Source organism: Orcinus orca, chromosome 2 (genome assembly GCF_937001465.1).
Source record: "Orcinus orca chromosome 2, mOrcOrc1.1, whole genome shotgun sequence".
NCBI lineage: Eukaryota > Metazoa > Chordata > Mammalia > Artiodactyla > Delphinidae > Orcinus > Orcinus orca.
This window is the reverse complement of record NC_064560.1, coordinates 164,148,890-164,174,073: the sequence shown is the minus strand read 5'-3', so window position 1 is coordinate 164,174,073 and position 25,184 is coordinate 164,148,890. Positions and strand designations below refer to the sequence as shown.

The 25,184-nt window shown below is 38.1% G+C and overlaps 1 protein-coding gene across 6 annotated transcripts in view; it reads right to left on the bottom strand.

Annotated features, from left to right (window-relative positions):
• Positions 1–25,184, bottom strand: part of SYNE2 (spectrin repeat containing nuclear envelope protein 2) — a 330,191-nt gene that overhangs the window by 165,172 nt on the left and 139,835 nt on the right. For all 6 annotated transcript variants that reach the window (XM_049706356.1, XM_049706357.1, XM_049706358.1 and 3 more), the window contains 14 exons: positions 22,146–22,325; positions 20,111–20,261; positions 12,351–12,509; positions 11,093–11,254; positions 9,424–9,525; positions 8,269–8,469; positions 7,751–7,922; positions 7,105–7,217; positions 5,674–5,876; positions 5,097–5,216; positions 4,707–4,998; positions 3,469–3,620; positions 2,232–2,541; positions 903–1,067 (listed from right to left, as the gene is read on the bottom strand). In XM_049706356.1, the coding sequence (XP_049562313.1) occupies positions 903–1,067; positions 2,232–2,541; positions 3,469–3,620; positions 4,707–4,998; positions 5,097–5,216; positions 5,674–5,876; positions 7,105–7,217; positions 7,751–7,922; positions 8,269–8,469; positions 9,424–9,525; positions 11,093–11,254; positions 12,351–12,509; positions 20,111–20,261; positions 22,146–22,325 (2,482 nt within the window). The remainder of the gene's footprint in view (positions 1–902; positions 1,068–2,231; positions 2,542–3,468; positions 3,621–4,706; positions 4,999–5,096; positions 5,217–5,673; positions 5,877–7,104; positions 7,218–7,750; positions 7,923–8,268; positions 8,470–9,423; positions 9,526–11,092; positions 11,255–12,350; positions 12,510–20,110; positions 20,262–22,145; positions 22,326–25,184) is intronic.

Below are 25,184 nucleotides of genomic sequence, written 5' to 3'. Positions count from 1 at the left end.
AGTATCCAAGGCACCCAAACAGTGCCTTGGACATGATGAGCCCTCAACATTTGTCAAATTATCACTGTTAAAAGGGAGGTAGCCTTGTCACAATGTCAGGCTGTTCTGGAGGGGAAATCTTGCTTGATTCCCAGGTTCTTAAAAAGAAGAGATAAGAAATTCCCAAGCTCATGCCAGCAGTGCTGCCCTGAGACTTACCCCATGTAATCTCCAGTCAAATAACTGTGAGAGAAGCAGCTAAGAAAATGCTTTACTCTGTTTTCTTCTAGAGGACACCAGTTGGGCCTGTTTATGTTGGCTGTGCAAACAGTGAGCATCCAAGGAATGTGTTTTGAGAATGTGGGTAAAGAGCTGCAATCCTTACTGTATAAGGAGAGGGGTTGTTGAAGTGAGGCTGAGAATTTTAAAAGCCCTACATCTGCAGAGACCTCTAAGGTAGTCCATGAGTATGAAAATTAATAAGGTGAAAATTATACAACTCCCATCCACCCATGATGAAGAATGCAAAATTGAATCATTTCTCCCTAGGTCTTATTGCATTCGTTATATCCTCTGAATACCCAGTATCTCCTGGAATCACTGTGCTGTCTCTTAAACAAAGATCTCCAGGAGCTATAGACTGCTCATGGGTGGAATTGTCTCTAAGGGTCCAGAGCACAGAGTACTGCTCAACTCAAATTATAAATGGATTTGCTCACTAAAGAAGAACATTTCCACTTTTTATGACTGGTCAGGACTTTATCCAATAGTCATCTGAATAGCATTTTCAGCATTTGAATTTTTTCTTTTTTTATTTCTTTTCTTTCACCATTTGAAGTTTTGATCAAAGACCCTGATTTGTCAAGTTGTAATTAATATTGATTTTTTTAAAATGTCTATCATGTCTGGACATTGTTTAATACCTGCAGTTTCTGCATTTTTTCCTCAACTGCTATTTGATCCACAGGCTTATCAGAAAAACCGACAAATTCCTTGGAGATATAGTCCAATGCAGTATTTAGGTCTGTGATGCAAACCTGGTATGAGTCGTGTTCTTGAACATGACCTTCCAATTTTTCCACAGAATCCTAAAAATAAAACATTGACAATGCATGCATTAGGTCCCTGAATTATCCCACTCAGAAAATAATTAAATGGTTCATAAACATTTGTTTTATGAGGTTTCATCTTGAAAAAGGAATATGGCCATAAATCATCCAGTGTTCTTAAGTAAAGTTTTTAGCGTTGAAATATTTGTTTCCCCCATGTTTCTTTGCCTTCATTTCACTCCCAAAAACAATCTGTCAAGAGGTTTACAAAATGAAATGACTACAAATTATATCATCAAATCACAAACACCCATAACAAAGCAGTTCCCTTAATTATCCTTCTTACTACAAGCAAGTACCCACTCTTGGAAATGAGACTATGTGAAATCAACCTAACCTCAGATTACTTTCATAAGACTCAAACTCCAAAACTGTGTGTTAGGAAAAAGTAATCCTAACTCAAGAGCAAGACCACCTTCAGGTTCTCTCCCTGGAATAAGAAAATAAGGTGACCACACCTGATCAGAAAAGAACAGCAATTATTAAACTAAATAACTCACAGCCAAGTGGGTATAAGCAAGATTATACCCACACAACTCCTGCTATCTGTATAAGCAAGATTTCTTATCCAGGAAAGATATATTGAATCTGGCTTTCAGTATGCAAAGAATTATAAACAATTCTCTTAAGAAAATAATATGCCTCATGACAAGATGACATTTTACCTCTTAATTCTTTTATTGCAGATCATGTGGAAAGACTCAAGGGAGAAACCTGATAAGGTTTATACAGAATAATGGATATAACTATTATAATAGATGATAGATGGATGGATATGTGAATGGATGGACGGATGAATGCAAGCATGGATGAATGGATGGATAGATGGACGCTGCATGGACAACTTTGACACTGTTACCTACATAAAGATGCCTAAACATATCTTAATCCTTCCAACCCCTTATGAGGGGAACTTTGATGAGAGGAAACAACACTATTATCAAATAATACACACTAGATTTCTCTAGCAAAACTGACCAAATTGATTGCTCCATCTTGACTAGTTAGTATTTGTATCTAAAACTGATAAATTTTAAAAACTTTTGATTTACCAAAAGAACAAAACAACGGTCCTATATACAAATATTACATAATTATGCATAATTAAGATAAGCATTTAAAATTTTACTTTGACCATTTCACCTGTAGCTGTTGAAGAAGACTTTCATGTAGATGCTTTATTTCCAGCCACGGCTCTTCACTAAAGTTGGGATTTTTAGTGCACTCTAAGAGGTAATTTCCTTGAGATTTTAACTCCTCTAGTAAGGATGTCAAATCTTGTGCTTTCTGGAGGAATTTCTTATAAATTTTTAATTGAGCTTTCTTCTCCTGCAAACCATGTTGCAGAGCAAAGCCCACTTCTTGTTTCTTTTTTAGTTCTGTGAGCATCAATCTCAGATCCTCTTTACTTTGCAAATACTTCTCGCCTTCTAGTAGAAGCTTTTCTTGATGGCTAAATTTAACAAAGTATTTTACAAATGAAATGATACATCAAAATCTTATAATACAACATGCATTATTATAAAAAGCATTAAAATAACACTACTGTACATTACTCCCAGGGACTTCTTTGGCATTATAACATTCTAAATAGCACTAAGTTTAGCTCAGAAATCAAGATTAAAATTAGTTGTAGTATTACTTTAAAAAAGTATTGTTTTTTTTGTCACATAATTTGATCTGAGAACAAATATTTAATAATTTAGATTTCAAACTATTTCAGTTTTTATTGTTTAAATATAATTATAATATTCCATGTTTTTCTTTTTCATATAAGTAAAATAAATAAGCATTCAGTATATTGGCCAACTAACTAGTTTATGTTTTCTACAGCTTAAATTTGTTTTGATCTGTTTTTCTTAGAAAAATATAAAATTTACATTTCCACCAAATATTAAATGTATCATTTAAGACATGATATGAATTAAGAATTTTCACCAGAATTATGCCCATTACATTCAGATGTTTATCAATGTTTACACATTTAAGAATCTCTTAGCATATATATTTAAAAGCATGAATTATCCTGCAGTAATACCAGGAAGATACTGAGGTTGTCTGGGGAAAGGGGGTTTTGGTACAGAAGGGGAGTGTTGAAGGTGCAATGAGGTAGACAATGTTAATTTGTTACCAAGGGCCCCGCAGGTTGGTGCACCAGCCAAAGTAAACGCTGCCGCCGAGTTATGACAGCATGTTTCATATCTGGTGCAGAGGACTATTCTTCTTCGCTTCTGCCTCAACATTGTGATTGCCCCTGATATTACTTACTTTCTCTCCAACAGATATATTATATCCACATCCAGAAGGCAGACAAAACATACTTGTTATGGCTTCATTGTGCAACGAAAAACCATGAAAGTGGTGAAGGCATGCCCTTTACCTTAGATATGTGTTGGCTAAGTGGAGTGTGTTGTCCCACTGGTTTCTGATATCAGTAAGGGTCTTTGGAACCATCGGAGCCTTGCTGCTCTCAGCCTGACTCACGACGGTCTGTATTTTAGCGTCCCCTTCAGGCTTTAGTAAAATGATTTCCTAAATCAAATAAAAAAGATCTTAAAATCTCATTCATACCACACAGGGATATTTCATATGATATGTTTTTATTTATAAACATTATTCAGAGATTCTAACTGCAGAGTAGATTTCAAAATTACCCTTTCGTTTTTATATATTCCCCGAATACAAAGACATCCTTCACGTTGTATAGAACTGGTTCTCAGTAAGCATTTGTCACATTGATCTGATGGCATTCCTACTCTTCTCTTGATTCTCAATTGCCCTCAAAGAAATTATATGCCAAAAAATCCGTGGCAAATCCTCCTTCCAATCTGTACCATTATTTATAAATAAAGAGTTAGGGTAACAACCTGAACAAGACACTTCTATACACCCAAGATTGGGTTTATGGCTTCCCATAGGAAAATGCAGAGTCCCTTAAACCAACTGCTGTTTCTCCACCACAACGTAATTAATTCTCATTCCCTGCAATTTTATTTTCCTCTTTTGCTCCAAACAATCAAGTTCCTCCCTTCTTGGAAACACTACTCCAGATTCACCTTCCCTGGAAAACCTTTCAGATATAATCCCAAATGATCCTGATTACTTCACTATGCCAAACTAACCCTTACGGCTTGACCGCATCATCCTCTGCACTCGGTATCTGATAAACTAAGAACCACACAACCCACTCAGTATCTAATAACCTTTAGGAACCACACACATCCACTCGGAAGATGAGCTCCTCTCCAGCCCTCACCTTGACATTGCCGATGCCTCTGATGTACTGACATACATTCTTTTAACATCCTAGCAAATTTACACCTGCTGCAGCTCTAATTTATAGTTTTAATTTCATTTCTCCTGCACTCAGTGAAGACGGACAATAACTGGACATTGCTCCCACAAAGAGAGGATATACCTTCTCCCTTCTATATGCATTAAAATAATTTTAGGTCCATCATAGCCCTTCTCTTTTGCAAGCTTGGTCATCTGAATTCCTTCAACCAATCTGCAGTGATCCTATTTTCCATTAAAAAACAAATCTTTGCAGTTTTCCTCTAAATCTTTTCAAAATTAGAGTTCACTCTGACCTCTGAAATTTAGTTTCCACAGTTATACCTTTATTTTTTGGATTCTTTCCTCAAGTGGCATTTTGCCTTCAGATGAATTCAAAACCATCAGGGACTCTTTAATCCCTGTTATCCAACGAATGACATCATGTGCAAGATCATTAAAGCTCTGGTCCTTGGCAGGAGGTAACTTATCCTCTTCGTCAATTTCACATAATTGTCCCAATAATGTCTGGTATCTATTGATCAAATGTGTTGATTCTGTTACTATTTCTTCTTCCTCAGTAATCCCATATTCCTCCACAGAGTTGTTCAACTGGGCCATAGATTCAAATTGTTCCCTGTAAATTCCAAATATCATTGAAAGTTTACAGGAGCCACGACACCATTTGAGAAACCATATTCCCCAGAAGTACATTTCATGCAAGATCAGCTATACCTCTTTCTAGCTAGAGCTTGGCCAAATAGCTCAGTTTTCTCTCTTGTTCCTTCCATTTCTTTCCATTTCTCTTCTTGATTAGTCAACCACTTACTCAGGTTTCTGTGGTCATTCTGGAGTCTAAAACAATATCACACACATTGGAATATAAAATCAGCAAAAAGTGTTTATCTGAAGAGAAGGTTGGCACAAATCTTGTGAGCCGACCAGGTTTTTTACTACATCTTTTTGGTTTCTTTTTTGGCTTCTTTTGAGAAAATTTAATTTGTAACATTAAAATCTGAATAATAATAACACGTATTATAGTGGAATTCTAATGAGCCATACATATACATCATAAAGAACAGGAAACAAACAAACAAACAGAAAATATTTTTGGACTCTCCCCTGAACCTTGGCCATAATTTGAGGAACTCTCCAAAATTCTATATCCTAGAGCCAAACTTGGGTTTGAAACTACATGTTTTATTTTTGAAATTTGTGTGTACGTGTATCCCACTGCTAGCTGTACTGAGGCAGAGTACGTATGAAGATATCATTAGCAAACATGCTATTAGACATCACCTTTATTTCCTACCTCAGTAGCTGCTGCAAGCACTCATCAAGCTCCTTTGCTCGTGCCTGGCATATCGACTCCATTTTTTCTAATTCAATTTCTTGACTTACGATCCAACTGTTAAGCTTCTTAACAGGTGCTTTGGGCAGATGCTTTTTCACATGATTCAGTACAGTTCCCACCTGCTGTATTTCACTGCCTCTTCCTTCAAGAGTCAAGAAATCCTTAAGAAAGACAAAAAGTCAATTATATCCTATGGGCAAGTCTAAGTATGGTCCCTGCCACCCCAGTGACACTTTCCCAAGATGGTACATAGACATGCCATCTTCATAACATCCTATATAAAAGAAGTTGCTATGGAGAGGTGGCTAAGTGCAACAGCAAATGATCAAAAGACAATTTATATTGGTTCTAGAATGTGTGTGTACATTTGCATTTGCATCTGACTTTCTGGGAATCACATCAAGTAAAATGATGCCACCATGTGGGTCAGTGGGAGTTAGACCGGAAAGCCACATTTTCCTATCCTGGCTCTGCTCAGCTTCTCCCAAATACTTGCTCCTTTCTGGCAATCAATATGTAAAACTAAATAGACTATTCTCTATTTAACTTTGTCCAAATCAGAATTTTATTTCAATGTTTGTGTTTCAAGGTTTGAGCATCAATTGTTGAGACCCATGCAATGCGCAAAGTTTAAAAAAAAAGTTGGAACTATAATTTAAAAGCAGAGAAGAAAGGTGATTTTGTCAATACAGAATAGTATCATCAAAGCAAGGAATTAAACTGGGAACATTTAATGCCATTGATAAGTCTGAGAGCATAAGTTATCACCAAAGCCTAAAGTACTTGATAATCTACCATAAAGTGATCAAGAATTAAAGGCGCCATACGCATTTGAAATGCCCACATTATTGCCTCTTATTTCAGGCTATCTTCCCCCACCCACTCCCATCAGCAGTGTATTAAAGTTCAACTACAATTTTTAAAAGAAATATGGCTGGGAAAAAAACTTTTTAAAAAGTCAAGCAATCTCTTATAGAAAGTAAAGGGGTTTCAAAGTCCAAATTAGGTAAAGCCTTTTTTTTTTATCAAATATGATTTTAACACAACTGAATTCACCAGCAAACACTAAGTTAAACAGCATCTTAGAACAGTTGTGAAAACAGAACCTTTTTAAGTCACTTACACCCTTACCCAGTAAACACAGAGTGTTAAAAATACTGGGCTGGCCAAAAAGTTAGTTCGGGTTTTCCGTAGATGTCACGGAAAATCCCGAACGAACTTTTTGGCCAACCAGTATTTGGGGAAAGGCCAGGTTTTTTGGAAATACTATCTCTATGTAGGGAAATTACTAAGTCAAAATAATTATTGTCCTGTCTACTTATATATAGTTCTATCTCCAGCATTTTAATTTTGATAAATTTTGATTGAAATTTAAACGCGTCTTCTTACAGAAAGCTTTTGTAGTTTTTGTTCCATGCTCTTTTTTGTTTCTGATGGTTCAAAACACTCCTTAAGGTTCACTTTAACGTTGCCAAACCAGTCATTAAAGTTCTTGCACTGATCTGCAGGAAAAAACCAAAAGAAGCTATATTCATTCAAGGAATATGTCACAAACCTTGTTAAAGTAAAATATTTTGAAACTTGCTTCCCATGCCATGGGTACGAGTCACTGTAAAGTGATAATAAACTAAAATCTAATTTTGAGGGTTAATGGAGCCGATGTGGTAACTGGGGCATATTTTCTACACCAAACCTCCTTTCCAAGCATACAGGACACCCAGAGACACCTGCAGGGGCAGCCTGCTCACAGGCATGACCCCAGACTCTGACAACAAGGAGCAGGTCAAACACGAGGACCCTCGTGACTCTCCTTCACGAGAAAAAGATCTGGTGCTTGAACAAAAGAGATGTTATTTACGATAGATGTAGATCAGTGAGTGTTTGCTCCTAAAAGATTTATCTGAATATTACTTCCTTAAATAGAGTGTGTGCAACCATCTCTAAGTGAAGCTTAGATTAATTAGCCTTTGTGCTCACAGTACTTATTCATACCTCAAGATTCCCAGAGGCACAGTAAGAGAAACATTGCACTCACCATTCAGTAACTTAGAGAAGTGATCTTGCAAAACACTTTTTTTGGTATTAAATAAATCACTGACACTTTCATATTGCTTTTTTAATTCAGAGAGTTCAGGAGTCAGACAACCTATTTGATTCTCAAGTAATATCATACTGTGTTTCTGCTGTAGAATTTGCTGTTGAATCTCCTAAATATATAAACAAACAGACAACACTGAAGTCTTAAAAATGGGCTCAATCTACACAAAACATATTAGGTATCCATTGTTTCTATAAAAATCTAGATGATTTTTTATTGGGTAGACCTGCTTTCTCTTAGCTAGTAAATGTATAATGCAATGCAATTTAATATCAAATAATGACCACAAAGCAATTCAAAGGTGAAACAGTTAAATACACACAAATTGTTTTTCTGAGTTTTTCCCCCAGACTTATACTATTTTTATAATAATTATTAACCTCAAGAGGACAAGACCATCAGAAACAAGTGTGAAAATAAATCTGAACCATAGAAGAGAAGTAGCTGGGAAGTACCTCTAGTTTAGTAAAGATCTCCAAGCTGTCAGAAGGAGACAGGGCATTTAAGAGGGACTCAGTCATTCCAATCTGGGTCTTAGCCTGGTCGAGATCCTCCCTTAACTCAGCTGTGCTGCCACCGAGAGCACTGCAGTAGGATTCTCCTGTTAAACGCATTTTCACATGTTCTATCTTGTTCAAAATAGAGGACTCCATGACCTGAAATCATGAAACATATGACGTACTGTAATGGACGTGATTTAACTAGATTATAAGACACCTGCACTGCTGAAGAATGTGTTGAAACCTCGTTTCATTTCAACGTGAAATAACTTCTCTCTTTCTGATTCTTCCTTGTTCAACATCACTGATACAATTCAAACATTGCCTTTAAAGAAAAACAGTAACTTGAAAAAACTGAAATTGACATTCTTATTTTTTTCTAAGAGACTAGGTGAATCTTCCCCTTAAAACAAGTTTTATTTAGCATACCAGTTGAGGTGCTATCTCATGGTGCTTATTGGAAAACCTATTAAAACATATAGAAAAAAATTAAATAGCCAGCATTTATTAAGTGTTTATTACGTACACAACATCATGGTAAGCACTTTATATACAAAATACAGGCTTAAGAAGGATAAGTAACCTGCCCAAGATCACAAAGTTGGCTGGCAGCAGACCCAGGCCCTCCCCCATAAGGTGTGACTCCAGAGCTTATATTCAGGCACTTTGCACTTTGATTTAAATAAAAGTCTAACAAATCTCTTCACACAATAGAAAATCACACTTGGGGCAATCTCCCTGTTACTCCATCTAGCAACTAATAAGCTTGGAATCTCTTGAGCCATGTTCTCCTTCCTATGCCCAAGACACTTACGAGGAAACCCTTGTTACTTTACATGGAAGTAAGGTAACATCTCCCCCTCTGCACAAGAGGCCTGTGAAATAAATGAAATGAGAATAAGAGAATGCAAAAAATTATTCATTCTAAAATGGGAGAAATATAATAAACTATGCTGGCTATTAAAATTCTGGTTGGACATGACCAAAGATGAATCAAGTAATGATCCTAATTTTATTTTAGGTTTAAGTTTTAGAATTCTGGCTTATGAGCATTACTTTAGAGGATATAGAGCATCTTTAATTGCAACTTTAAAATAAAAATTTTCTTACCTGTAATTCAAGAGGTATTTCACTGCTTTGAAGCAGGAACTGTATCTTAGCCACTCTTTTAGAAAATTCTGAAGGTTTTTGTTCATGAACTTGTAACTCTTCCTAAAACACACAATGTTAATGGAAAATATCTTTTTATTTTATACCTTATTTTCTGGTACCCCTGATTGCTATTGAAAATATATAGAAACTGAAAGAGCCTTTAAATTTCCCCTAATCACTTGATTTTTGATACAGTCCTGGGAGTTGCAAAACTAAGTGTCTTCATGGGTCAGGCATATGTTATAACTGAGTGAAACACTCTAGCAATAAAACGAGAGGGGCCAGGCTTGCGCCACAGCAGAATGCAGTGCCTACCTAAAGGCATGACATCTCAATAGCTCTGTACATATAAACATACACATAAACATATAAAGCCAACACACACACACACACACACACACACACACCATGTTGGCAGAATTTGGCCCACACGGTAGCCGTTATAATCCTTAACTTCAAATTTTTAAATAACCTGTATCTCAAGACAAATTTAAGGGATACTTAGTGACAATTCATTTCACTTAGAAAATCAAAATCTTACTTCACAACTGTCATAATATACCCAGGAAACTCATAGATCTCCACACATTTTGAAAGTCTTTTTCCAAAAGTATAAAAATGGATATGTGAATTTAAAAGTGAATAAAGTGACCAAAATTAGAGAAAAAAAATAAGACTTGAGACATTAGATGTGACATACTGCAAAGCCATCATACACGCATAATACATTTTTATATTACACTGAACTACCAGACTTAACTGTCTTTTGACATACGAAGATTATAATTTTATATGGTCCAAACTAATAATATGCAAACAACCAGCAATAGAAAGAATTCTTTTTAGAGTTAAAAGAGATAATTTTAAAAATATTTTAACTTTAAAAATATTTTTTTATTATTTTTTTCTTTTCCATTATGGTTTATTACAGGATACAGAATATAGCTCCCTGTGCTATACAATACGACCTTGTTGTTTATCCATTCTATATATAACAATTTATATCTGCTAGTCCCAAACTCCCAATCTATCCCTCCCCCACCCCCTCTCCCTCTTGGCAACCACAAGTCTGTTCTCTATGTTTGTGAGTCTGTTTCTGGTTTGTAGATAAGTTCATTTGTGTCATATTTTAGATTCCACATATCAGTGATATCACATGGTATTTGTCTTTCTCTTTCTGACTTACTTCACTTAGTATGAGTATCTCTAGGTCCATCCATGTAGCTGCAAATGGTATTATTTCATTACAAGAGATAAGTTTAATTCTTTCTAAATGGCAAAACCTGAGATCACTGTTTTAAAAAAACAGCCTCTTTTGAAGCTCTATAAAGATTTTGATATTCAGCCTTGTGTTTTTACTTTACTTGAATCTTTTTACTTTACTTGAAGTATAGTTGATTTACAGTGCTATGTTAGTTTCAGGTATACAGCACAGATTAATAATACCTGCTAACATCTTCCTGGATACCACAAAGAAAACGATGGAATTCAGGTCTCACTCAAGGAATAATGAAAGAAATAAAAGATTTCTTTGTGATTTCTCTACCCCTCTTCAAGAAAGCAGACTTGATATTAAAATGTCAACTGTCTACAAAAAGAACAAATATTCTATTTCTGCTTAATTAACCTTCAGTTTTTGTCTTTCCTCTTCAGTCAGTTGATGTAATTCCATTTTTTGAAGAATCTTTTCAGTCCACTCATCAATCCCATTTTTTAAGTTAAAAAGCTTGTCCCATAAAGCTAGAGCTCGACCAAGATTTTCATAGTAGTCTTCTGTCTTCTCATTTATCTACCATAATTAAAAAATAAAAATAACATATTTAGTGGTGAAAAGCATAAGAACCATTGTTTCAGTCAAACACAACTTTAAAATAAAATTTTAGATTACCTCTACTTGCTAAATAATTTGCTTTATTCATCAACAAAAAATTCGCTTTAACATACCGTGTAGTTCTTTCTTCTACAAAAAAAAAAAAAACTTAGCTGGTTTGCTGCAGTTTATATGCAATTGAAAGCAATAGTTTTCCTATTTTCTAAACCACAATAATAAAAAATGCTTTTAAAAACCCAGAGCAGGGACTTCCCTGGTGGTGCAGTAGTTAAGAATCCGCCTGCCAATGCAGGGGACACAGGTTCGATCCCTGGTCCAGGAAGATCCCACATGCAGAGGAGTAACTAAGCCCGTGCGCCACAACTACTGAGCCTGTGCTCTAGAGCCTGAGAGCCACAACTACTGAGCCCATGTGCCACAACTACTGAAGCCTGAATGCCCTAGAACCCACATACTGCAACTACTGAGCCCACGCGCTACAACTACTGAAGCCTGCACGCCTAGAGCTCATGCTCCACAACAAGAGAAGCCACTGCAATGAGAAGCCCACACACTGCAATGAAGAGTAGCCTCTGCTCGCCGCAACTAGAGAAAGCCCATGCACAGCAACGAAGACCCAACGCAGACAAAAAAAAAAAATTTTTTTTAAATTTAAATATCAAAAACCCAGATCAAAATATAGCACAAATTCTTAATTTATAATTCATAAAAATATCGTTACTACTCAACCAAAAATTATTTTTAAAATATTAAATAAATATAATGTTGAACATCAACTGGCTGCATGGATGGATAATACATTAATTAGTTTATTTCAAATAAGTTGAGTATGCACTTGTATATCTAAAAGAGTACAGACTCATTTGTTAGTAAAATAGTACCTAACTCTGGGCGTAAAGCTAAATCCCAAGTCACAAACTTTATATTATTTGAACATTTTTTATAATGAGCACTTTTGAATTTTGTAATTAGATAAAAACATTAAAGATACAAAAGAAAAGATCAATTTAATTGTTATTAAATAGAATTTCTAGTCAATTAAATTATCACTTACATCAAGCCACCTATCCACAATAATATTAGCCTCTTTCTCAAAAGGAGGCTCTTCAAAGTTTCTCATTTTATTTAGATGAAATTGTAGATTTTTGCAGATCTGGTTAATCTTGTCTACAACTTCTAAATGTTCATTAAATTCTTCTTTAACAACTTCAATCTGTAAAAATGATATGAAACATGTTTTGATATATTGATACAAATATAAGACTTACTGTCCCACTTTCTCAATGAAAAGTTTTTAGAATCCTAAACATCTGGTTTATTAATAATCCTACACCCAAATTCCTTGTCCCACTCTGCATGATGAAATATTTATAATGATCTAAAACCATCTTTCTAGTGCATGTGAAATAATATTCTACCCAAAAAAGCACCTCTATTCAATCGTATAAAAAAGTGACAGTTCCTAGACTCCTCAAATAGGAATCATCTTTGTCATTTTGAAGAACCTAAGTGCTCATCTGAATAAAATAGACAAAACTCTAAAACATCTTTAATGTGACTTCTAGTTTAATCTTTCATGATTCTAACTTCCATGTCATTTCTAACATGGAAGGTGAAACACTATTTAACCAAAAGGCCAATGATCTTAAACTACAAAATAAAATGTGTGTCGAGTAATGCAATCTTAATGTTTCCACTCAATTTACTAATCTTATACAAGCATTTTTAATGATTGTATAAAATTTGAAAATAATGATTTCTCATAAATAAAAAACTAAAAATTATATACCCACAGGGGACTTCCATTTCTGGGAATATGCAGTAGGCATAATTTTCCCATTAAGCACAACTAAAAACCCTGGACATCATATACAAAACAGACTTAAGAAGACTGAAAAGTGAGGAGTTCAAGGAAGGAGAATGGCTGGGAGCATCAGCTCCTGAAGACAGCCTGGTGGTGAGCTCCCTGAATTTTTTTTTCCCCTTGGATATCCCAGACTGTGTGCTGGAGAAGTCAGAAGCTGGTAAGATCCACAGACACAGACCAGGAAAAGCCTTTTCTCTTCAGCCCAAGAACCAGGAATAGGACAACCTACCAAGACAGAAAACTTTTAGGAAATAATCACTCACTGGAGCAAAATACCATAGGAAACACTGTAGCCCAACGCCCACCTGTGCCAGCAAAGGTCAAGTGTAGAGCCTAGACAGCCACCATCTCCAGGCTGTAACAGGAGCCCCACTCTCCCCCAACCAGGGAAAAGAAGGCTGAGTAGAGCTGGGACTTTCATTCCTGCTGGGCAGTAACAAGTGCACGTGCGCGCACGCGCGCGCGCGCGCGCGCACACACACACACACACACACATCCATGATGTCAGGGGAGGCTACCTAGGGAGCTGTAATGAGGAGCCAGGGAGGTGTCAGTAGAGACCTTGTGGGGAAGCAGAATGCCCACCCCCAACCAGCAGTAACAAGGAGCCCTCTGTCTCAGGTGTCCTTATTTTCAGACAACATGATTATCTATGTCAGAGAGCCCAAGGAATCTACAAAAACACCACTAGAACTGATATGTGGGTTCAGAAAGGTCACAGGATACAAGATAAACATAAAAATCGATTTCACTTCTCCATATTAACAATGAATACGTGGACACAAATTTTTAATATTATACCATTCACAATTACTCAAAAAATTGAATACTTAAGTGTAAATCTAACAAAACATGCACAGGAACTATACATTGAAAACTATAAAATACTGATTAAAGAAATCAAAGAAGATCTAAATAAATGCAGAGACATACTAAGTTCATGGATCAGAAGACAACATAGTAAAAATGTCAATTCTCCCAAAATTGATGTACAGGTTTAATGCAATTATTATCAAACCCAGCAACACTTTTGTAGATATAGACGGGATTATTCTAAAATTTATATGGAATAATAAAGGAACTATAATAGCTAAAGTATTTGAAAAAAGAAGAATAAAGTGGGAAGAATCAGTCTACTTGATTTTAAAACATCATATAGGTACAGTAATAAAGATTACATCAACTGGCAGAGGGACAGACACACAGATCAATAGATGAAAGTGAACCCAGACAAATACACCCAACTGAGTTCTGACAAAGATGAAAAAGCAGTTCAAAGGAGGAATGGGAGCCTTTTCAACTTATGGTGTGGGAGCAACTGGACATCTATAGATAAAAACGTAAACCTTGATCCAAGTCTCACACCTTATACAAAAACTAATTCTAAACGGATGATGGACTTAAATGTAAACCATAACACTATAAAACTCTGAGAAAAAAAATAGGAGAAAATCTACAGGATCTTGTGCTAGGCAAAGAGTTCTTAGACTTTGACACCAAAAGCACAATCCATGAAAGGAAAAATTGATAAACTGGATTTTACCAAAATTTAAATCTTTTGCTCTGCAAAAGACCCATTAAGGAGATGAAAAACAAGCTACAGTTTGGGAGAAAATATTTGCAAACCACATATCTGACAAATGACTACTGTGTAGAATATATTAAAAACTCTCAAAACTCGACAGTAAAAAAAAAAAACCAAACAATCTACTTAGAAAATGAGCACAAAATATGAAGAGATATTTCAGCAAAGATGACATACAGATGGCAAATAAGCACAAGAAAAGATGATCAATACCATTAGCAATTAGGAAAATGCCAATGAAAACCACAAAGTGATACCACTATATATCTATCAGAATGACTAAAATAAAAAGTAGAGGCAATATCTAATGCTGGCAAGGATGTACAGAAACTGGATCACTCATACATTACTAGTGAGAATGTAAAATGGTACAGCAACTCTGGAAAACAGTTTGAAAGTTTCTTTAAAAATGAAATACATAATTAACATACAACCCACCAACTGTAATCCAGAGCAATTAACCCTAAGAAATAAAAACTTATGTTCACAAAGAAGCCTATACAAACGTTTATAGCAACTTTATGCATAAGAGCCAAAAACTAGAAACTACCCAGATGTTCTTCGGAGGTAACAGTTAAACAAGCTGTGGTACATCCATACCGTGGAATCCTACTCAGCAAGAAAAGGGAACAAACTATTGATGCGTGCAAGAATCTGAACGAATCTCCAGAGAATTATGCTGAGTAAAAATAACCAATCCCAAGAGGTTAGATACTGTATGATTCCATTTATATAAGATTTTTGAAATGACAAAATTATAGAAATGGAGAGCATATGAGTGGTTGTGAGGGGGTGGAAGCAAGAGGGAAGTGGTAGGGCTATCCGATGACAGAACCAGGGATAGTCTGGGGATGGAAACGTTCCTCCTCTTGACTGTATGATTGTCTGTAACCTGACTGCAATATTGCACTACAGTTTTACAAGATATTTCCATAGGGGAAACTTAGTAAAGGATACATAGGATCTCTCTGTATTATATCTTATAACTGCATATGCATCTACAATTATCTCAAATTTAAAAGTTTAATTTAAAAAATTAAAATTACTTAAATGTTTTAAATGGAAAAAAAAAAAATAACTGGGACAGTTTCTGTCTCCTGACTGGAAGCTGACTGATACATTGGCAGAGCTGAGATGCAGACTCAGGTGTTTTTTTTCTCCCAGTTCAGGACATTTTGCATAGGGCATAATAAATGCTTGTTCAATTAAATGAAAAATACATATATGTGTGTGTGTGTGTGTGTGTGTGTGTGTGTGTGTGTGTAACCTAATTTTTATTACATTCAAAGAACTTTGCTGTTACATTGACACAAGCCACCAGTGGGTGAAGAGAAAAGAAAGAGCAGGAGAGGATACTTTTAGCATTGACAGGAACTGCAGGCTTTGTCCTACAATGAATGGAAGGGGTAAAATAAAGGAAACTAGATCCCCCCCTGACATTTCCCAAACTTTAATAGTCCCCTGACATTCTAGCCTTCTAGTCTTACTTTTGCACTTCTGCCTTTGATTAAAGAGGGTGGAAATTTGGCACCATATCCTAGATAAACATCCAGGTTTCTATGGTTTTGAAGGACAAAAGTTCTCAGTGGTATCATACTTCAGCCACTGGTGCAAAGCATCATGACAATACATACACCAGAAACTGATTGTTTCTGAAGACAGTACCTAAGTCATCACAAAATTAACTGAGAGTTATGTTAACAATTGGTACTAAAATTTGCTTTTTTCAGACAGTTAAAAAAAGCATATGAGAAAATAACTAAACACAAGTGTACTTCTGTATCTTCCATACAAAATGATATATTATTTCAGCAAATATACAAAGATACCACACTAGATACAAGATTCTCAATATAATAATAAAAGCCTGGGCATTTATACGTTTCTTAAAGGTAATTACAGTTGTTTTGTTAATTTTTAAAATATTTTTCTGAGTAAACCTTTACATTTCAGAAAGGGGTACAGACAAAGCAAAGTTAGCCATTTTTTACTTCTATAATATACATGTTTCAAATATGTCTTCAGGGAAGGCAATATTATGATGATTGGAACATGACTTTGTAGTCAGATAGACCTCAGCTTAAATAATGATTCTGTCACTTATTAGCCATATAATCTTGGGAAAGTTATTTAACCTCTATCCTTACTTTGTTTCTTTGTTTACAGAGAAAGTTGCTAGTCTGTCCAGCCAAGCCAGGGGTGATGATGCCATCCCAGTGGACCTGGAAGGCAGAACATCAAGCCAGAGAGGATTATTCTCAAGCCTTACGGTTTAATGTTGTTTGCCTTGTTAGGTTTCGGACTTCCTTGGGACCCAATACTTCTTTCTTCTTTCCTATTTCTCTCTTTTGGAGTGGATATGTCTATCCTATACCTGTCCCACCACTGTATTTTGAAAGCATATAATTTGTTTGGTTTCATGGGTTCACAGCTGTAGAGTGTAAAAAAATGAATAAACAGGGCTTCCCTGGTGGCGCAGTGGTTGAGAGTCCGCCTGCCGATGCAGGGGACACGGGTTCGTGCCCCGGTCCGGGAGGATCCCACATGCCGTGGAGCGGCTGCGCCCGTGAGCCATGGCCGCTGAGCCTGCGCATCTGGAGCCTGTGCTCCGCAACGGGAGAGGCCACAACAGTGAGAGGCCCGCATACAGAAAAAAAAAAAAAGGAATAAACAGAAACCTAAATTAAACAGAGTTGGGAGACCAGATGGGGTGGCAGAGCCCAATAGGAAGAAGAAAGGTTCCTTTATTGGCAAGGCCTCAGCCAATGAAAAGCCATGGACTCTGTCTACTACAGCCCATTCAACGTCCTTTTCCCCTTTATAAAAGCATTCTTCTCTCCTTGCTGTGCAGGGACTTGCACGTAGCTCCCATGGGTGCAGACCCTGAAATGCAATTCTCTGTTGATCCCAAATAAATCCCTCTTTGCTGGTGAAATATCTGTCAGTCCATTTGTTTTGGATAAACAAGAGGAATTCCCTCAGGATGAAGTGCACCTTGAGTTTCACTCATATCTAATTTAGATGATATTTAGGTGAGACTTTGGACTAAGCTGGAGCGAGTTTAGGCTTTTAGGGCGGATGGGAAGGAATGAATATACTTTGCATGTGAGAAGGACGTGTTTTGAGGGGTCAAAGGCAGAATGTTATAAACTGTGAGAACTGTCTTCAGAACTGTATGAAATAAATTTATGTGTTTATAAGCCCCCCAGTCTATGGTATTCTTTTATAGCAGCCCAAATGGAAAAAGACAACAGCCATAGAGGAACTAATCATAGCAGAGGGGTCAGGACCTGGATCTAGATTCCCATCAGGGAGACTCACCCAGGAGAGGGGCCAAGTGCCTGAAGGTGACAGAAGTTTTATTAGTCAAATAAATAACTTGTCCAGAAAGTGCAGTTTACCATTAATGGGTTGATGAAGTCCTAGGCACTCTGCAGGCACTTTACAGATGTTGCCTCACCTAATCAGGAAAGGAACAGCTCTGCTGGTAACAGGATCCCACTTAGTGGGACACAGGCAGGACTCCAGGAGTGAGGAGGACTGGCACAAACCAAGAACAGCTGCCAGTCAGGAGGGATTCACTATCTGGTCAGATTGAAAGGCAGCGACCCAGGATCTGTGAGTATCTAAGGCAGAGACCTGGATCCTGAAACAAGAGCACAAGCTGGGAAACTGGTATCAGGGGCACAGTAGAAAAGTAGCTATGTGAACTGGGCCACAAGGCTGAGGGGATTTTGTAAAGCTGATCGTGTTGGATACTCTGAGAACCAAAGCTCCTTAATCCACCTGGATGAGGACACGATCCTCCTAGATCCCAAGACTGCCAAACCCAGAAGCTGCCTCTGCTGGATGGAACCAGACAGGTTGCATCTAAGAGATTCCGACTGCCAGCCTGCTCCTAGCATGGTGGTCTCCCTCGATTAAATCTGATGGGAAACCAGTTAAACAGTCACATAGTGTACAACTGGTGTCCAAGCAGAGCTCTTTCTGATTGGTCAGTTCCAAGAAACTGCGTCTGAGAAAGGAGGCCGCAGGCAGGGGCTACTCCTCATCTGTGGCACTGATGTGACTCTGAGTGTCACTTCAGCCTCAGGGATAAGAGTTCTAGACAAAGACTAAATTGTCTGTAAGAATCTGGTCTACAGGCATACCTCAGGGACATTGCAGGTTTGGGTCCAGACCATGCCAGTAACGGGAGTATCGCAATAAAGCAAGTCACGTGAATGTTTTGGTTTCCCAGATATATATAAAAGTTATGTTTATGTTATACTGTAGTCCATTAAGTGTGCAGTAGCATTATGTCTTAAAAAATGTACATACCTTAATTTAAAAATACTTATTTGCTAAAAACACTAATCATCATCTGAGCCTTTAAGCAAGTCATAATCTTTTTGGTGGTGGAGGGTTTGAAATACTGCAAGAATTCCCCAAATGTGACACAGAGACGCAAAGTGAGAAAATGCTGTTGGAAAAATGGTACCGATAGACTTGCTCTACAAAGGGTTGTCACAAAACCTTTCAATTTGTAAAAGACACAATAAAGCAAAGTGTGATAAAGTGAGGTATGTCTGTATATAAGCCTCACTGCTGTTGCTCTCAGCCACTGGGAACTTTAATAAAATTGCTTTCTAACAACCAGGTGTATCAAGTAGATGATATTTCACAAATGCCTCTGACATTTTGACAGCACTTTAGCATAGAGTACTCATAAAACCAAGAGAAAAAGCAACTTTCTGGTGTATAGTAATACAGTGTAGTGTATCCTTTTCTAACTATTCCATTCTTCTGCCACTCTGGTTGATAACCACATAAAATCATAGAAAATAATGACATCTAGTGTCCAAAAGTGTTATTCTTCTTAAACTATGAAGTCGTGATTGGCGAGGCTATGAACATAGACAGAGCAACTTGGAGATAAGCTCACACATCTTTACGAAGAAATAAAAGGGAAGAAATAAAAACATGATTTTTCCTTTATCCACTAACAACAGACGGGATTTTCCTAGTACCTTCCTTCTCTCAAGGTTGCAATGAAGTCTCAGGGATTTTTTTTATGTGGGAAGTCAGTGCACAAACTGTTCCAAACTTTCAGAGGTAGCAGCAGGGGCAACCCCAGACTCCAAAAGAACCACACCATCAGTATCAAAACCCAAACAGATGCAACCCAGCATTAACCTGGGGACCAATCTTTTTCAAGCCCTGGGGATAAATCCAATAAATTCTTAGATACCTGGTAAAACAATGTCACTAGTAACTTCTTCTAAACTAAGTTTCGAAAGTGACTTCATTGATAATATCCTCTCTATTGTTGGGCTTGCAAGCGAGGCCGCTATGTAAAGTTTCCTTTGGAATTTGGACTCACCTCTGCTATCCTTTTCTTCAAGTTCTCCTTTCCCATGTAGGAAGCCTGGAGGGAGATGATATTCTCTTCTTTTTGAATCAAAGTTGTCAGGACACTTTTAAAATTCTGATATTGTTTTAAGAGCTCCAAAACTCTTTCACATTGGTCAAGGCTATGAAAAAAAGTAAAACAGCTAAATTTCTGAAAATAACAAAACCATTCTTTCTCTTTGTAAGTATCCTACAATAATGACTAATAAGTTATAGAAGGATTTTTCCTCTAGACATGGTTTATAATATTGTCTTACAATTTAACCTAAGAATGATGGCATATATATTTATTTGACAAATGGATGGTATAAATAATCACTGGATTACTATTTTCACCAGGTCAATATTAAAAAGTCACCAGATATAAGCTCTGGAAAGAAACAGGATTTGTAACCATAAGGAATCAGCACCTCAATTTCATCATTAACTAAAAGATAATTTGGAAAACAATGCCTCCCCAGCATTATTCTTAGAGATTGCTTCAGTGTTGATTCAATATGATTCAATCATGTCTATTTCAACTCATTCTAGATTTAGCCCTTTAAAAAAAAGTTTAGTACAGATGATGTGGCAGCTAAGACACCTGGTTTCTAGCTATGGTTGGGCACTAATTAGTCATGCGACCTTAGATAAGTTACTTGAGGCTCTTTGGACCTCAGTTGTTTCCTCTGTAAAATCGAAGGGTAGACTAGATCAAATCCACAGACAGACTTCATCTTGACTACTGTATACTCAGGTTCCAGTAGGAAGCCGGAACTCCACAGATGGAGTTCTGTGGTGAAAGGACCACTGATAGTAAAGTTAAGGGAAACCACCAAGGACCTGAGACACCCAGAGACTAACCCTTCCAAAAATAGGTACAGCACCTGGGCTCAAGGGGAAAGAGGAAAAGTGCCCTAAGCCAAAGAGGTGTCAGTAGGAGCTGCTGGAACCACTTGCTGAAAAGGGAGGGGATTAAGACCACCCCGACTTCTCTCTCTTCTTGGTTACTAAGCTCATACTAGTACCTCCCACTTCCTAACCCAACTGGAACCCTTGGCTTGTACAGCCTGTAGGGGTCAGCCCTCTCAACTACTCCTACCCCCAGGCAGAGAGTAAAGGGGGAAGGCAGGGACGGAGACTCTTCAGCCGAATCGCCAACCAGGACTGACAGGTAAGGGCTGCCACAGAATTAAGAAAACTCTTGAGCCTTGTCCAGGCTCTGTAGGAAAGACGGCAGTAACTGACTGGCAACATCTGGCATTTAAGTGGAGTGTGGTAGGATAATGCCCCCAGCTCCCAAAGATGCCCACGTCCTAATCCCTGGATCCTGGGAATATGTTACCTTACACAGCAAAAGGGACTTTACAGATGTGACTAAATTAAGGATCTTAAAATAGAGACATTATCCTGGATTATCTGAATGGGTGCAAGATAATCACAAGGGCCCTTATAAGAGGGAGGCACGAGGGTCAGAGTCTGAAGGAGATGTGATAACAAAAGCAGAGATGAGACAGAAAGACAGAGAGAGATGGAGATTTGAAGATGCTGCAATGCTGGCCTTAAAGATGGAAGAAGGGGACACAAGCCCAGGAATGGAGTAGGTGGCCTCTAGAAGATGGAAAAGGCAAGGAAACGGATTCTCTCCCAGAGAGTCCAGAAAGGAATGCAGTTTCATTTTAGGATTTCCAACCTCCAGACTGTAAGATAAGTTTGTGCCGATTTTAAGCCACAACATTTGTGGTCATTTATTACGGGAGCAATAGAAAACTAATATAGGTGGGGCAATAATAATTATAAATACACTATGTATTTGTCCTCCCTCTTAGACAGCCTCTTAAAGTCATTTGTCTGTAATCTAGGATTCCAGGTCTTGCCCCAGACGTTGGCCCAGTGAGCTTCGCGCGTGAAACTCTTAAGTTGGCCTCTCCTTGAGGCCCATTGGAATGTGTTTTCAACATACAAATTTCAAAAAATTAATTGTGCCACAGACAATTTTTCAGATTTGGGAGGAATTTTTTCCTTACCATTCAGTGACCGAAGCTTTTGTATTCTCCCACAAGAGTGCTGTGCCTTGGCACTGTTGACTCAGAGCTTTCTCTCTGCCGTCTTTGAATTGTGGAAGAGAATTCACCATTTCTTGCAAGCGTTTCTTCTCTTCTTCACATTCATCTAGATCCTTATCCAGTCTGAGTAACGATTTTTTCCTTGATTATGAGAGAGAAAAATTTAATGGCCAATTAGGCGATTTGATTCAACACAAATATGGGTAATTTGTGGGAGCACACTAACTTTAATTTGTCCTCATGAGGTTTATGCCTAAATCACACATTCCTATGACAGAGGTCAGGAGGCTCTGCATGTCCAGAATACTAGCTGGTGTTTTAAATAGAACAGACATACAAAACCACGAGCGGTAACATTTCTCGGTGATGAACACAATTGTAAAGGGTGTGTATATGCGTATGAGAGAAAAGAGAGGAAGAGGATGTGTGTACATGTGTGGGGAAGACAGTATGATATGGAGAGAAGACGAGATGGCTGGTAGAACACTGCAAGCTCCCCAGGCAGGGCGGAAGGGGCAAGAAGAAAGGGAAATACAAGGAAATCTTGCATTTCTACCCTGTGTACAAAAATCTCTTCCATACCGAAGAAGAGTCATTTGAACTAAGGGTTTTAACCTGCAAATTAATCCTGGTGGGATTAACTCTATTCACCTAGGTCTAAATTGCTTTCATCAGATACTCACTTTCTCTACTTCCTCTCTTCCAATTCTCTCTTTTTTTTTTTTTTTTGCGGTACGCGGGGCTCCTGACGCACAGGGTCAGCGGCCATGGCTCGCGGGCCCAGCCGCTCCGCGGGATGTGGGATCTTCCCGGACCGGGGCACGAACCTGTGTCCCCTGCATTGGCAGGCAGACTCTCAACCACTGCGCCACCAGGGAAGCCCCTCCAATTCTATCTTGAGTCCACTCCCATAAGGCTCTCACTCCCTCCACTCCTGCAAGACTGCTCGTCAAGATCTCCAGTAACCTCCACATTGCTAATCCATGTCCCAGTCTTCATCTTCACCTTCCTTCAATAGTCGGCAGCACGTGACAAAGGTGATCACGTCTCCTCATTGAAAGGCCTTCTCACTTGACCCCCAGGACGCTCCTGATTTTCCTCCGATGATACTGGCCACTCAGTATCTTTGACTGGTTCCCTGTCATCTCCCTGACCTCTTAACATGGCGTGCCCCAGAGTACACAGCATGGCAATCTTATCCATCTCATGGCTTTAAACAGCATTCTAAAATGTTGATGACTCTCAGATGTACACCTCGCCCAGACCTCTCTCCTGACATCTGATGCCACCTGTTTTTAACAGTCTTATTGAGAGTGCTACTAGAACATCCAATAAATATTTTGAACCTATTGTGCCTAAAACTGAGCACACACACCTGATCTTTCATTTAATGCCTGACAAACTTGTCTTCATCATCCCAGTTAACGGTAACTCCAGTCTTTCTTTTACACCCCGTGTCCAATGTGTCAACAAACCTTGTGGACTCTACTTTCAAAATACATACAGAATCTTAATATTTTTTGCCACCTCACCACTGTTCCGTGCCACCATCATTCCTCACCTGGATTACTGCTATAGGTCAAACTAGACTTCCTGAGTCTTCCCTTGACTCTTACAGTCTATTCTCAATACACCAGCCTGTTACAATGAAAACCAAATCATTTCCCTCTGCTCAGAAGCCTCCAATGACTTCCCATGTCACTCAACAAAGAAACCAAAGTCAACACATGGCCCACAGGTCCCTACAGGAGCTAAGCTCCATCCTGCCCGTGACCCCTGTGACCCCCTCCCTGTTAACCTGCTCACCTCCTTGCCTCTCCTCAAACATGCCAGGCCCAGTCCCACACCTGCCCTTTGTACCTATAGCCCCTCAGCCTGGGAGGCTCCTCCTCCAGGTTGTCACTTGGCTTGTCGCTCATCCCATCTGGCTCACACGTCACCTTCTCTGTAAAACTGTGCCTGCTGACCCTGTGTGAATTGTAACCACCTCCTTCTCTACTTACTCTTTCTCCATGGTCTTTATCACCATCAAACCTACTGCATATCTTCCTCGTCCCACTAGATAATAAGCTCTACCAAGGGCAAGAATTTTTGTCTGTTTTGTTAACTGCTGTATCCCCAGGACCTAAAACAGTGCCTGGCTTATTCTATTAGTAACTCAATTAAATATTAAAGCAATTTACTATCTATCAAAGTATAGTTTTCATTTATAAGTTAATAAGTTAATTTATTACTAATTATTTATAAATCTATAATAAATGCATTAACAATCAAATTAATAATAAACCAGTTCCACACCTCATGAAGAACTGGAGCACTGTTGAAAGAGAAGGCTCATTGAGACGGAGGGCTCAGGGAAAGCTTAATCAGCTGAACAGCCTCAGGAGAGCATTGAGCCTGAGGGATTAGAAGTGGGCAGAAGAAGAGATGGAAAGTGGGCGAGATTTAGAACGGGGAGGGGGGCTCACAAAAGTGACTCTTTTGCTAACTCTTGCTAACATTTTCATTTTCAGGACCTGGAGGCGGACGCTGAATTCCAGAATGACAATAGTAGCACTCCTAGGGATGGCTGCGAACCTCAGGTAACCCCAGTTCTGCTGAGTCTCCAGAATCAACACTAACCTAAATCTACCTCTTAAACCCAGTCCTCATCTAATCCTGCCGGGAGGAGGGGAGAGGACAAATAATGAAGGAAGAAGTAGGGACGAGGCGTGGTAGTGCATCTTCCACCACTTGTTCTCTATTATCAAATGTGTAGAGTTTCCCAGGTTTTCCCCCGTCAGGAGAACTCCATAATAAATAAACAGCAGCAAAGAGACTTTGAAGCAACTCATGGACTTCACACATATCTTATTGTACTCTTCCTCTGTCCATAAGAATGAAAACTTTGAAGGAAAAAATTATATAACACTTTGTAAAGGCGCAATCTCAACAAAAAGAAAGCTTGTTTGAAAAAGCCTACAAAAAAGAATGCTGAACCCTGAATAGAGGGGGATGGAA